A 14,299-nucleotide genomic window follows, 5' to 3' on the forward strand; every position below is an offset into this window, starting at 1 on the left:
AGAATAAATGCTCAAGTGTAGAGACCAAAGGTGACGATAATATAAATTCATTCACATGTTAATTTATTCTGTGATTTTACAAATATAAATTAAACTTTATAGGTTGGTAAAATTTCACAGCCTTCCTTGCTATAATAATTTAGTAGTTTTCCTGTTAAAATAACTGAGTCGGGGAACGGTCAGTTCGTGAATTGGAAAGTTGGTAAGTACAGGTCCTGGAGTCCTTTGTGCTTCTTGCAGTGCTGATTCCCAGTTTGTTTTCAAGTTGATGGTAACCAGAGTTCTTTAAAATAAAGCAGGCCTTCACTTTTGCTGGGTGTTCTTGAGTATCAAAGAGGGTGACTCAAGAAGTGGTAATGACTTTCTTCCAGACTGTTGGTGGTGGTGCAGTGCAAGAGAGGGCACCGGAGCTGGATGGTGGTGGACCTGCAGAGCCAGAGAAAAACCATTCTAACAGCAGCACCTTGTCAGACCGAAGACTCAGCAACTCTAGCCTTTGTAGCATTGAAGAAGAACACCGAACCGTGTATGAAATGGTGCAGCGCATCCTCTTGTCAACGCGAGGTTATATCAATTTTGTGAATGAAGTATTTCGCCAGGTTAGTATGTGTGTGCGTGTGTGCATGTGTGTGTGAAGTTCATGAAATTGAAGAGATTTTTGTTCTTCTTTTACTCATAATGCTCCAAGAAGTAGTGTTGATGGGTTGGGCTAAATTATAGGACTGAATAATGATCCCTGTGACCCACGTTTAATTTGTCATGTGGAGTGTTGTGATTTTGTTTCATTTGTGAATTTTTTTAATTGTATTTTTGTAGAATTTCTACATGTGGAGGGAAAATATTGTATTTGAGCGCATTCTAAAATACCTCATGTTTCCATAACAAACTTCAAAACCAGAGGTAGGTGGGAGGACAGCCATTCCTGCATACATATGAACAAATGAACATAGGAAAGAAGAATCCAGGTCTGGCATTGTTCCAAGGGCCTAAAAAGCTCTCTTAAGGAGTTGGAGACTTCTGTGAACAGCCGTACTTACCCTGCAGAGGCCTGTGGAATGCACATATGACACAAGTCTTTCTGGCATAAGTGAAAAAATGTGGGTGAGGAGGGCAACAAGATGCAAGCAAGTAAGACAGACGTGGTCAGAGGCTGGGAGAACAGGTAGCAGCCAGGAGCAACAAGCAGGGCTAATTCTACCCCCAAGGGGACATTTGGCAATATCTGGAGACATTTTTAGTTGTCATAACTGGGTAGGGGAACAGTGCTGCTGGCAGCTAGTGGGTAACAGCCAGGAATGTTGTTAAATATTCTACAAGCACAGGACAACTACTCACCCCCACCCCCCGACCCCAAAGAATAGTTTGGCCCAAAATGTCACTAGTGCTTCTGTGGAGAACCTGAGCTATAGCCATGTAACAGAGGAAGCAAACCCTCAATATAGTTAGGAAGACAGTAGCTCTGTAGTGTGGGGTGGACCCACTGGCCACCTGTGTCTTGGTACTGGTGCCCTGGAAGCAAGAGAGCATGGCTCTTTTGTGTGCATGTAGGTATGATGGGGGAATAGTTGTCTCGTCATGTACCTGAGCAGAGGCTGAGACTTTTGTATGGTGAAAAGAAGCAAATCCTATACACATCGGAGCAATGCATACGCACCATGAAGAGACAAGATTTCCAGATAGTAAATGATAGACCCTTTTACTTCTGAGACTTCCATTAAAGAAAAATCAACCAAAAGTGAAAGTTTCAGCATAACGAGCAAGAATCTAGAGGTTTTACTGTATTTTGTATTTTAATGAATAATAAAATTTTACTTAAGAAAATGTTTTTTAATCTCTAATTAAAATTCTCCTTATATTTTTTCTGATTCTGTGGCCCAGCACTGCCTTGTTTCTTCTCGCTTCCTGCCTGTCTTCTCTGTCTCATTTTTTTTGCCCCTCTTTTTGTTTTATCCTAAATTACAAGAGTGGACAAAGATTCTGAGCTTGAGCCCTTTCTCCTGTATCCACTCTTGCCTCCTTGGGGCCTTCAACTACTTGTCCATGTGCCAGCAGCCACTGTTGCATATGACTTCCAATCAAGCCTTTTGTTTAGAGCTTGCTTTTTAATTCCGCATTTTCCTTTAAAATGCCCACTTGCAATCTTATCTGACATTTGGTGCTGTCTTGATGAACACAAGACCAAAACTTAGCTCATTTTCTTCCCTGACATCAGTTTCTCTTGACTAGACTGCTTCTTTAAAGGGACCTTCATTGTTGGGTGCATATTAATTTTAGCCTTCTTAGGCTCCTTATCCTCTCCTCCTATGAGCCATCACTGACTGGCCAAGTTATGCAGGAAGCTTTCTTACTCCTTTTCTCTCATTTTCCTTTGACCATGGTTAGCAGCATGGTCCTTGCAGTCCCACCACTTCTGTGTCATTTCTTTCTAATCAATACTGCATATATCATGCTGCCAAAACATTAAAGAAAAAAAAAATATATATATATATATATATTTTATTTTTGGTTTCTCAATTACAGTTGTCCCCTTTTCCCCCAATTTCTCTCCCCCACCCAACCCACCCCCTCTTCCACAATCATATCCCTCCCTGTTGTCCATGTCCATGAGTCATTTATACAGGTTCTTTGACTAAACCCTTCCCTTACTTATCCCCCTTCTTTTATCATTATAGTCCATTATTTAAAAATTACCATATTCCCTCCATTCGTGTTGCCATAGTAATGCATCTGTTGTACACATGGACAGTAACAATTTCATTTGAATTGAAATAGGATCCTAGAGGAAAGACTGAACTGTACAGATTTGAATAATAAGGTAATGGAACTTTTTGACATTAAAAATTATAACAATTGAAATATTAAAGGAAACCTCAGTGGTAAATTTGATAGCAGATTAGATACAACTGAAGAGAGAATAAGCTGGATGACATATCTGAAGAAATTATCCTGAATGTCCCTCAGAGAGAGGTGAAAAATATGAGAGGTTGAGACATGGAGGATATAGTGAGAAGGCATGAAGTATGTGTTCAGTTCTTTTCTATCCTAATTATTTATCTGTTCTTCTACCAGTAACTGAGAAAATCCTACTCTGCCTGGATTTGTCTGTTTTTTCCTCAGTCTGTCAGTATTTGCTATATGTATTTGATGTATAATTATTAGTTGCCATACAAATTTAGAAATATTAGTTTGAATCGAATCTTTTATCATTAAGAAATTTCTCCCTTTATCTCTTCTAATGCTTTTTTTCCCCCCTCAAAGTTGATCTTGCCTGTTCTTAATATAATTCTACTGATTTTCTTTTCATGTGTGCATGGCATATCTTTTTCTAACTCTTTACTTTCAACCTACCTCCACTGCCTTGCGGCGTACCTCTTCAGGGGAAAGGCTAAGGGAGTAAACCCCGACAGAAAATCCGGAGCCGGAGTCCCTAAGGCGGTTTGACGTTGTAGTCAACACCGGCAACTCCTGCGGCGCACCTGAAGCCAAGCTGTATTGACTCCGTCTTTCCCTTGGACCCTTCAGCTGCGAAGAGAGGGGGGGTCTGCTGCATGGGCAACAGAAGACCCTCCATATCACCCCGCCCAGGCTCTGTAGCTTCAGCTTCACTGGAGAGGACACTCCAGCGTCATCACAAGATGTCGATTCAACACGGGAGGAGACAGATACCGTGTCACTCCCGAGTTGGACTGCACAGCCTTTCTCGGCGGTGCAGGTAGACTCTTAAGAAGCTACACCATCGTCTCTCGAGACGGACGGCTGCCGACGACGACTTTCAACCTACACATACCCATATGTTTTGGTGTCCTTTTATATGGCATATAGTATTTTTAATAGTTTTAAAAATTCAACTTTATAATTTCTGTCTTTTGTTTTATTCACTTTTGTTTGGCATATTATTCACATCCATTCCATTTAATATAACTGATATAATTATGATTAAGTTTACTGTCTTACTTTCTAGTTGTCTTTAATTCCTTCAGTGCGGTTGTTTTTCGTATCCCATATTTCTCCTTCAGATGAATATTTTTGCATTCATTTTGTAATATTTCAATGGTTGACAGCCTGCATCTATAACTTAAAAATATAGCATTAATCAACTTTTACCCTCTTAGTATGCATTGCATTCCATTTACTCCTTCTCAGTTTGTGCTGTTATTGTAAATTTGAATTCCATATTATTAATAGAAAATATACATGTAGTATTATCTATAAATATATGCATATATTATCTTTCAGAATACTATAATTACACTTTTATTTATATATATTTATATGTATTGTTAATAAGATTTATCCAAATAATTACTCTTTTATTACATTTTATCCCTTTCCAGATCTCTGACCTAGGATTATTTCTTTTCTGCCTAAAGATGAAATAACTTTTAGTGTTTTCCTAAGGTCAGATCTCCTGGGAAAAATTATTCTGATTTTCTTCTCTGAAAATGTCTCTATTCTGCTTTTATTTTAGAAATATATTCTTTTAGGATGTCACATTCCAGCTGTATTCTTTCTGCACATTTGAGTATTTTGTTTCATGTTTCTGGCTTGCATTGTTTCTTTGAGACGTCATGCTAAGTCATTTGGTTGCTCCTTTAGAAGAAATGTGTCCTTTATTCTCTGCATGCTTTAAAGATTTTCTGATTGTCTTTGGTTTTCAGCAGTTTGCTATAATATATTTTATATTTATCATGCTTGTATTACTTTGTGATTCTTGAATCTGTGGATTGATATCAATTTTGGCAAAATTCTCAGCTATTCTTTCTTTCAATATTATTTCTGTCCCTTTTTACTAATCTTTCCTCTGCATCTCCAGCCGTGCATAGGGTAACCTTTTCACTGCATTCCCTCTCTTACCTTTTCCTCTGAGTTAGCCATCCTTTTGTCTCTCAAGCTTCACTCTGGATGTTTTCTTCTGATATTTGTTACCCAGTTTTCTCTTCAGCCGTGTTCATTCTGAGTTTTTAATTTTAGTTGTTTTAGTTTTTCAACTCAATTTACATCTTTTTCTGATACTTTATGTAGATATCTGTCTTTTTTAATTGTTATCTATTATTGTTTTGTTAATATTGACTTCTTTCCTAATATTTTTGACTTTTTAATTATATGCTACATATGATATTAACCAGACTATTGATACAAATAATTTTGGTTTTATTGTGATTTGATTTTCCTCCAGAGAGGATTTATATTTGCTTCCTGGAAAGAGGATAACATGATATACCTTGGTATTGGATTTGGGTTACATAGTTGTCTGCATTTGTCAAAACTCATCAAATGGTCCACTTAACATTTGTGCATTTTATTGTTTATAAATTTTATCTAAATATGATAAATAAATTTGAACTCTCATTGGTGATATGCATGCTGAAATGTATAGGGGTGCTTATTTCTGCAGCTTTCTTTGAAATGCATCAAAAATAAGATGGATTGAAAGAAGGATATATAATGGATTGAAAGATGTGTGATAAAGCAAATATAGAAAATGCTAATGGTAGAGTCTAGGGGGTGGGTATATGGGTAGTCATAGTAAAAGTCTTACAAATTTTTGTATGTGTGAAAATACATGTAATAAAATTTTGGAACAAAATTAGAATGGAACATCAGTGTATTTTTGTCACTCTGCTTTTGTTGATCTTTCTTGCCATGCACATCAGAGTGTTTGATACATCGATATGTGGCAATCTTGTTATAATACAAACCTCTATTCTGGAACTTCATGAGGCATGACCAACGTCTTTGGAGATTTGTATATTACATAAACCCTTATTGCATTGAATTCTGCCTCTAACTGGATCCTAAAGCATGAAGCTTTAGGATGGTATTAAAACAGTCTCTGAAATTTGAGATCAAAATCTGGATTCATTGCTTATTAAATTTATAATCTTGGGAAAATATCTCAGTTGTTTAGAGTTTCATCTTAATTTCTCATCTGTGGAATTAAAGTACTCATTTTAGTGTTGAGTACTTCTTTGTGTTCACCCTTCATACGTATTTCTTAAAGCTTATACTAAAAAGGCAAATGCATTTTTCTTTTAGACTTTTGAGATTTTTTTTACATTAAATCAAAATTTTTATGTGTAGATATGTAAGGTGATTCCTTAATGTCAAAAAGTGTACTTAATATGCATAATGCTACAATGACCAGTGCTCTCATTAACACTAGTATCTCTGCACAGAAGTGTACTGATAAATATTGAACGACTGGCTCTCAAAAAAGGAAGGGAAGGAGGAAAGGTGGAAGGAAAGAAAAAAGTAAAAGAAAGACAAAGAAAGAGAAAGGCAAAGAAGAGCAAAGCAAATGATAGCATCAGCAGACTTCTATGGTGTAAATACTGTCACCTCGGCTAATTCAAGCTACCAACATGGATGTCACTGAACACAGAGTTCAGAAGAGATGTGACAGTTGACTGCAACTGGCTGTACTAGTTTGTTTTCTTATAATTTATATCTGATCCATTGGGAAAAGTTCCCAGTTGTACAATTATTATTGTTTATATAGCCAATTAGACTGTCTGTATAGGTCTGCATTTTGGTTATTTTTGTGGAAAAATTATTCAGAATAATATAGAAGTTATTTTTGAATTGTATTATATTTTCTGGACCAATAATGAAAATTTCATTTTTCTTCTGATAAGTTTGGTATGCACAAAAATATGTGGCCTTGTGTAGTATATTACATGCTGTATGAATTAAAGGAAAGTCTGAAATTGGTGATGGTGATCGGAAATGTCTGTCATGTGTCTCTGTAGTGATCTGAGCTTATGTGGAGTTAAAGGGAGTTTTCTATTTTCATTTTAGGCATTTTTGTTGCCTTCCTGTGACATAGCTGTAACAAGGAAAGTAGTTCAAGTGTACAGAAAGTGGATCCTCCAAGACAAACCTGTGTTCATGGAGGAACCAGATAAAAAGGAAGTTGCCCAAGAAGATGTTGACAAATTAGTATTTTCTGAGACTGGCAGCAAGGAGGTAATATTTTATCACTGTTTCAGTAGTTTTTTAGCAAAGCATATCTGCTAAATCATAGATCCCAGGCAGGTGGATTTCTTTTATCATCTCCGCTACTCTCAGGTTGCTGAGTTTCCTGAGGACCTGTTTCAGTGAGGCTGTGTCTGTGCTCTATCCAAGATCATCGGTTTCCTCCTAACTCTCAAGTTAAGTCCACATGTGCATTGCAGCTTCATTATTCACCATTGCACAAGAGTTATTTAATAAACCATCATATTTTACACATATCTGTATGAGCCTGAAAATGTCACTGCTTTATTGTTGACATGTTTAATTAAATAGCACTTGAGAAACTGAATTTAGAATGTTTTGGCAGCCTTTTCTTGGTGTAGTGGCCTGTTCCAGAAGCAGTCAGGATGTTACACACTTGAAAGGACTAGCTCAATAATGAGTGTTATCTCTACCATAAGTAAGCCTCACTGCCAGCTGGGTGCTGTTCTTAGAGAGTGGGTACTCTCAGAATGGACCTCTTAGTCTGTGCGTGATAAAGCTACAGGTAGAATTAATATAAAACAACAGAGTGGGACCTCTTCCTGAAACACAAAAGAAACTTAAGTCATATTTATATTTCTGAAGTGCTATTTTAAAATCTAGTTGGAAAAATATTATTTCTAAAAATAGGTGTGTGTCGTAACAATTAACAACAAACATTTAAAAATATTTGTAACCAAAGGCATATCACTTTTAAGTATCTGTATTAATAATTTTCATTTTTCAATGCTGGTGAAATCATTTTAATAACTAGTCAGAAGGTCAAAATGAATAGATAAGCAAATGGAATTAATCACATATTTTAAAGGTCTATATATTACATGCTCAATCTATCATTGTATGTTGTTTATTTCTTCAACATGTACTAACTGACAGGCTCTAGTTTAGGTGCTGGAAGTAGAGTAGTGAACAAAAATGGGAAAAAAAAGTTGCCCATTTAGAACCTAGTCTTGTGAATTCTGGTTAGCGTAAGGAATAAAATATTCGAGTATGTGCTTTTTTTTCTCTCTGCTAACTGATTGTTATCTTCTAAAGACTGCATCTGAAAGCACCGGTCACAAGAGATCTTCCAGTTGGGGACGAACATACTCCTTCACCAGTGCTGTGAGCAGAGGGTGTGTGACAGAAGAGGAAAATAAGAACGTGAAAGCTGGGGCCCAGGCTATGCTGCAGGTATGTGGCTGGCCAGCCAGAGACAAAAAGGCCCGCAAATGGAGTCAGTTTGAACATTTGTATATTGAGATAGTGTCCTATAAAGTATGGCAATATTTTTAGCCATCTGTCAGTAAACAGCTCTTAAACTCTCATTCTAAGAGTTCTTTCTGATTTCTTACTTTGAATATGTAAAGATTATTTTTCTAGTCAAAGAAGACATGAATTGATTCTACCTTTTTAAGAGTGATTATTATACAGTGAATGTGAAATGACTTGAGATTTAAATCTTAAAACTATCTTTGTTATACATATGGATAGTTAGTTACCTGGACTCTTCTTTGTAAGATAAATGTGGTTGATTCTATAATCTTATAAGAAATATTCCTCTTAAAAATTGCCTGTGTTTATGAAGGGTGATGATTAATGCAGTAATTTTTGAATAGTTATCTGAATGAATTTATGAAATCGAACCGATGTCATTTGGGAACATTGGGAAGAACAACTTCGGCTCATCGCTTAATTTCTCCAGACCTCAGGATTTTATCTCAGAAATAGAGGTTGGGAAATTACCTCGTAGTCCCATCCAACTTGAATGTTGTTGTGAGTATAAGTGAAAACACAGGCTGCCTCTCCTTCTCCTGCTCTCTGGCACTCCACCCCATAATCACATTTATAGCTGAGTCCCATTAGGCTTCCCAAATAGAGCTTAGGCATGGAGTCTGGGGATAGCATGGGCATGGATGGTGTGCATGTTACTCAGTTTTCAATGAGACACTTTGTTTCTATCATCTGTCTCTTGATAGGATTTGTTATCATGAATCCTTTTTTGGTTTCAGGTTAATTAGCAATTTAATACACTGTCACTAACGAATTTTCTCACTTTTCATTGAAAATTGGCAAATAATTTGAAATTTAAAAAAATCAAAATGATTTTATTTTAGTAGCTTCAAAGAACTTTGGTGCAGCTTTTAAATATAATCTATGTCCCCACCAAAGAAATGAGTGCCGGAGTCCCTGTCGGGAGTCTTTCAGTAGCCAGATTGCCATCCTCAACCACCCCAATGTTGTCCAGGTTGCAGGTGCCAGTTATCTCCTTGGGTTCAGAAAAGTGTTATTTGTTTTTTAAAAACATAAGTTGCATCTACTTGGCTGAACCAAGAAAATATTTTCTACTTGATTATAGTGCTATAGATTTTTAAAATTTTAGTTTGAGTTTAAATAGCTGTGTTTAGCCTCATTGTATCCAGTACCTGGGCCCTTTGCTTCGTTCATTAGGAAAAAGCGGCCAAATGGAGGTTTGATAAGTTAGTTGTCTTCTATAGTTGCTTTTGACAAGTCAATATGGACATACTAATTTTGTTTGTTTTTACCTTAATAGATAGTAACATGGTCATAAGAAATTCTCATGTAGTTGGCATTTTGATGTTTTTTTTTTTTTTAAATGAAATGAAAGAAGTATAATACAGGGTATGGCAAAAGTAGGCTTACAGTTGTTCATATGGAAAATAATAATTAATAAATAATTATATAAGAATAAACTGTATTTTGCATACTCACAACTATAAACCTACTTTTTCCCCACCCTGTATATGTAGACTTCCTCAGTTTTACTTGGGAATATGCAAAAGTTTCAAATTCAAATGAAGAAGCCAAATAACATTGAATGAAAAGGATCTGTATTGCAACATACCACCTATGGCATACTTCCTTTAAAAATAGTCACTAAAACTGCTTTAATTTTTTAGTAAAAAGGATGTTTTTTCTTTTCTTTTTTATTTAATATCCTTTTGATTATGCTATTGTTGTCCTAATTTATTTTCCCTTTGTTCCCCTCCACCCAGTGACACCCCCCTCCCTTCAGTTGTAGCCCCCTTAGTCCATGCACATTGGTTGTGCATATAGTTCTTCTCAACATCTTCCTGTCTACTCCACTTCCCCCTCCTATGCTTCTTAATTCCTGTACCATCCCCCTCTGTTTATCCCCTTCCCCCTCACTGCTGACCTCCCCCCATAATGTTCCCCATACCTATAATTCCTTCCCCACTCTTGTTGCCTACTTAGTTTGCCTTTGTTTTGGTTCCCTAGCTTCTGTGGTTGGTTGTTGTGATACAGTTTTCATTTTAATGTTCATAGTTTTGATCCTCTTTCTCCTAAACAAGTCCCTTTAACATTTCATATAACAGTGGTTTGGATCTGATAAACTCCTTCAGTTTTACTTTGTCCTGGAAGCACTTTCTTTGCCCTTCTATTCTGAATGACAGCTTCACTGGAGAGAGTAATCATGGTTGTAGGTTCTTGCTTTTCATCACCCTGAATATTTTTTGCCAGTCCCTTCTTGCCTGTAGAGTTTCCTTTGAGAAATCAGCTGAGAGTCTTATTGGGACCCCTTTGTACGTAATTCTCTTCTTCTCTCTTGCTGCTTTTAAGATTCTCTCTTTATCCTTAATTTTTGACATTTTGATTATAATGTGTCTTGGTGTGGTTCTCCCTGGGTCCAGTGTTTTTGGAACTCTCTGTGCTTCCTGGACCTGTAAGTCTTATTTCCTTCCCCAAGTTAGGGAAGTTCTGCTTCATTATTTTTTCACATAATTTTTCCATTTCTAGTTCTTCTTCACCTTCTGGGAGCCCTATGATTTGGATGTTGGCCCGCTGATAGCTGTCCCATAGGTTTCTGAGCCTCTCCTCATTTTCCTCACTTTTTGTTTCTTTCCTTTTTCTGCACTGGTTGACCTTTTGTTCCTTCCCTATGTTTTAATTTGTTGATTTGATCCCTGGTTTTCTTTTCCTCACCACTAGTTTTGTATGTGTTTTTGTTTATTTCAGCAGGAGTAGCCTTCATTCCTTCCCGGTCTTGTTTATGATCTGCTGTCAGGTCTGTAAGCATTTTTATAACTGAAGTTCTGAACTGTGCCTCAGAAAGATTTCCTATCTGCTGCTTCGTTAGATTAGATATTTGCTGCATCACCCGGATCTCTATCATGATCTCTGCCATGTTGACAGTTTTTTATTTACCTTTGCTTCCTGAGTGGGGCTATCACACCTCCTATGCTGTAGGGGTGGAGCCCCGTGTCACAACTGGGCAATCCTTCTCACCACATTGTGGCGTTTTCTGTGGGGGTGGGGATCCAAGATGGATTCCTGCCATTCACTCTCTGCTGAGAGACTGGGAGCCTCCTCCTCCGTCCCCACCCCTCCAGGCCTCACAGTCCAAGGCAGTGGGGGTCTGCCTTTCCCGACATTGTAATTGGAAGCTGACGGTCTGGTCTGCAGCCGGGGGTGCTCCCCAGGCACTTCTCACCTCCCCTTAAATACAAGCGTCTGTGCTTACCGTCATCCCGCCGCGGCGGCCGCCGCAGCTGCTGCTGCCAGCACAGGTTGACCTCTCCACCCTGGCTTCACCCCTCCTACCCGTGCGGACAAGCACCACTTCTTTATAACTTTATATGTTGGACTTTCACTTATTTTCTGGAACTTCTGGTTATTTCTGGTTTTGCGGTAGTTGTATTCCTTCTTAGTTGTGGAGGGAGATGGAGCGTGTCAGTCTAGAGCTCCATCTTGGCCGGAAGTCTCCTGTGTGTGTTTGCCTCTGTGTCTTAGGTAGAGCTCAAGGTTGTTTTTGCTTACTTGAAGGCTAGTGAATTCTTTATCATTACTGTTATCTATTACCAACTATTATGATGCTTATTTAGTAATTTTTCCTAGAAAATTGGGGCATGATACCTTTTTAACATTGTATAAGATAATTTTTTCGACTGTCAACAGTTTAATTCATACACTGGACTTTTGAATATGTTCATTCCTCTGGTAAGTTTTGCATCTGTTTTGAGATGTTGTGTTAATGTATTTCATCCACGGATGAGCCAGAATTTGTATCATTTAAGGAAATCTAAGGTGAAATATAGCTCTAGATATATGGAGCAGATCCATCCTCATTACTAGATTGACAACTCAGAATTTCCTAAATTGAGGGTTTGCTAGTGTCATCTGTGTAAATGGTAACACATTGTTATTTTATTGTAGTGCCCCTAAGCAGTCAACTTAAAACATGATAGGCTGAGCCACTGCCTCAGAATTTTCTACTGAAACATCCCTGATGTTAGACGTCAGTGAACTTGTATACTGAATGTTTGAGGCAGAACATAGATTGGTTGACCGATTACCTCAATTTTTTAAAAAAACTGTTTATTATCTTAAGAATTCACTTAGGTTTTATGTTCTACTGCACAATAGAGTTCTCATATTAAATATATATACTCCTGGAAGATGTGCAATGTCCATAGTGTGGCTTCCGGCTATTTCCTGGCATGCCACTGCTCCTTTAGAGACCCACACCCTTGTTGGGTGGTACTGGTTGTGCTTCCTGTCAGAAGTTGTTCATGTGCTGGGAGATTCAATAATAATCAGTTCTTTGCAGCCACTTTCTGACCACAGTGTCTCTTCCTCTTCCCTCCCCTATCCCACAATTTCTCATCTAGAGGCAGGGATCCTATTTTATCTTCTTTTCCTCTCCTTTTTCTTTTCTTTTCTCTTCTCTTTTCTCTTCTTTTTTTAGGTGGGGATATCAAAAAAAGGTATTCAAAAGCTTTCCTGGCCCTGACTGGTGTGGCTTAATTGGTTGGCTATCATCTTGGCAAGCAAAAGGTCGCCAGTTTGATGCCAAGTCAGGGCACTTGCCTGGGTTGCAGGTTTGGTCCCTGGCTGGGGTGCATGTGAAAGGCAGCTGATTGATGTTTCTCTTATACATCAGTGTTTCTCTCCTCTTTCTCCTTCTCCTTTAAAAATAAATGAATAAATCTTAAAATATAATAAAATAAATTTAAAAAAAGCTTTTCTGATTCATAAAATCTCTAAAGTCACTATTAATAATATGTGATAGTAATATTTTTTAAAGAAAGCTCTTTAAGGCCTCAATATTTGAGTGATTCTATGAGATGAATGAAAAAAAAATCTTCAGTATGTGTAGGTACCATATTTTTGCCTTAATTGAAATAACTCAAAGGTAATTGAGTGGTAAAGTAAAATTAGTACTATTTTTAAGCAAAATTTGTTCATATTTGTATGTTTAATATTTTTAAAGGAAAATTTGTTTTTTTCATAAGGTATTTTTGACAAATGCTGCAAACGTCTTTTTGCTGGAACCATGTGCTGAAGTTCCCATACTCTTGAAAGAACAAGTTGATGCTTGTAAGGCTGTTTTGATTATTTTTAGACGCATGATAATGGAGCTAACAATGAATAAAAAGACGTGGTATGTTTATTTCAGATTAATTAATATTGTAAAACAGATGTTTCTGCTTTTCAACATAATAATTAAAATATTACAGCCTTCATTTATTATATGGCTTTACAGGTTACCAATGAAATGATAATTAGTCTTTTGTAAGGGTTTCTGTGACTGATGAAGAAGGTAAATATTCAGTATTTGATAATTCATTTATTTTCATTACCGGTTTTTAAAATACTCTTGAATGAATAATAAGAAGTCAAATTACTTTAATAGTAGACTTATCATTTTAAACTGACATCAAACAGTTTTGTGGAAAAACCGTGTAACTGAGGTTTTATAATATTGGGTTGGTCAAAAAGTTTGTTTTTTCTGTAAGGTGGCTCTAGTAGCACTTAGTTGTCTTTAATTTGATTCGAAACAATTTTGTTAGATTGTATTGTAACAGCTGTCAAATCAACATTCAGTTAAAGAAACATCAAAATTGGTGAATTTTTGTTTAGCCATTTTAATATTGAAGGTGGAAGAAAATATGCAACATTTTTGTCATATTATGCTTTATTATTTCAAGAAAGGTAAAAATACAACTGAAATGCAAAAACAGATCTGTGCAGTGTATGGAGAAGATGCTTTGACTGATCAAGTGTGTTTGAAAAGTAGTTTGTGAAGTTTCGTGCCGGAGATTTCTCGCTGGACAAAGATGTTCCACGGTCAGGTAGACCAGTTTAAGTTGATAGTGATCAAATCAAGCCATTAGTTGAGAACACACTCAAAATATCCAAATTAATAAACTTATTGGTGAAAATGAAAAATGGGTCTTTTATTTTATGGAAAAACCATACAAATTTTTTGGCCAACCCAATATCATTCTTCGTAAACCCAGGAGAGTTTTTAATTGCTTGAAAGTGCTGTTAACTGACTTTC

General features: G+C 36.8%; 1 protein-coding gene across 1 annotated transcript in view; it reads left to right on the forward strand.

Annotated features, from left to right (window-relative positions):
• RALGAPA2 (Ral GTPase activating protein catalytic subunit alpha 2) overlaps window positions 1–14,299 on the forward strand; it is a 401,573-nt gene that overhangs the window by 139,144 nt on the left and 248,130 nt on the right. Inside the window, exons 10-13 of the mRNA XM_090285992.1 lie at window positions 372–599; window positions 6,799–6,966; window positions 8,032–8,169; window positions 13,251–13,399. Coding sequence (XP_090142118.1) covers window positions 372–599; window positions 6,799–6,966; window positions 8,032–8,169; window positions 13,251–13,399 — 683 coding nt within the window. The remainder of the gene's footprint in view (window positions 1–371; window positions 600–6,798; window positions 6,967–8,031; window positions 8,170–13,250; window positions 13,400–14,299) is intronic.

This window comes from Furipterus horrens, unplaced genomic scaffold (genome assembly GCF_987537825.1).
Source record: "Furipterus horrens unplaced genomic scaffold, mFurHor1.1.pri manual_scaffold_8, whole genome shotgun sequence".
Lineage (NCBI taxonomy): Eukaryota > Metazoa > Chordata > Mammalia > Chiroptera > Furipteridae > Furipterus > Furipterus horrens.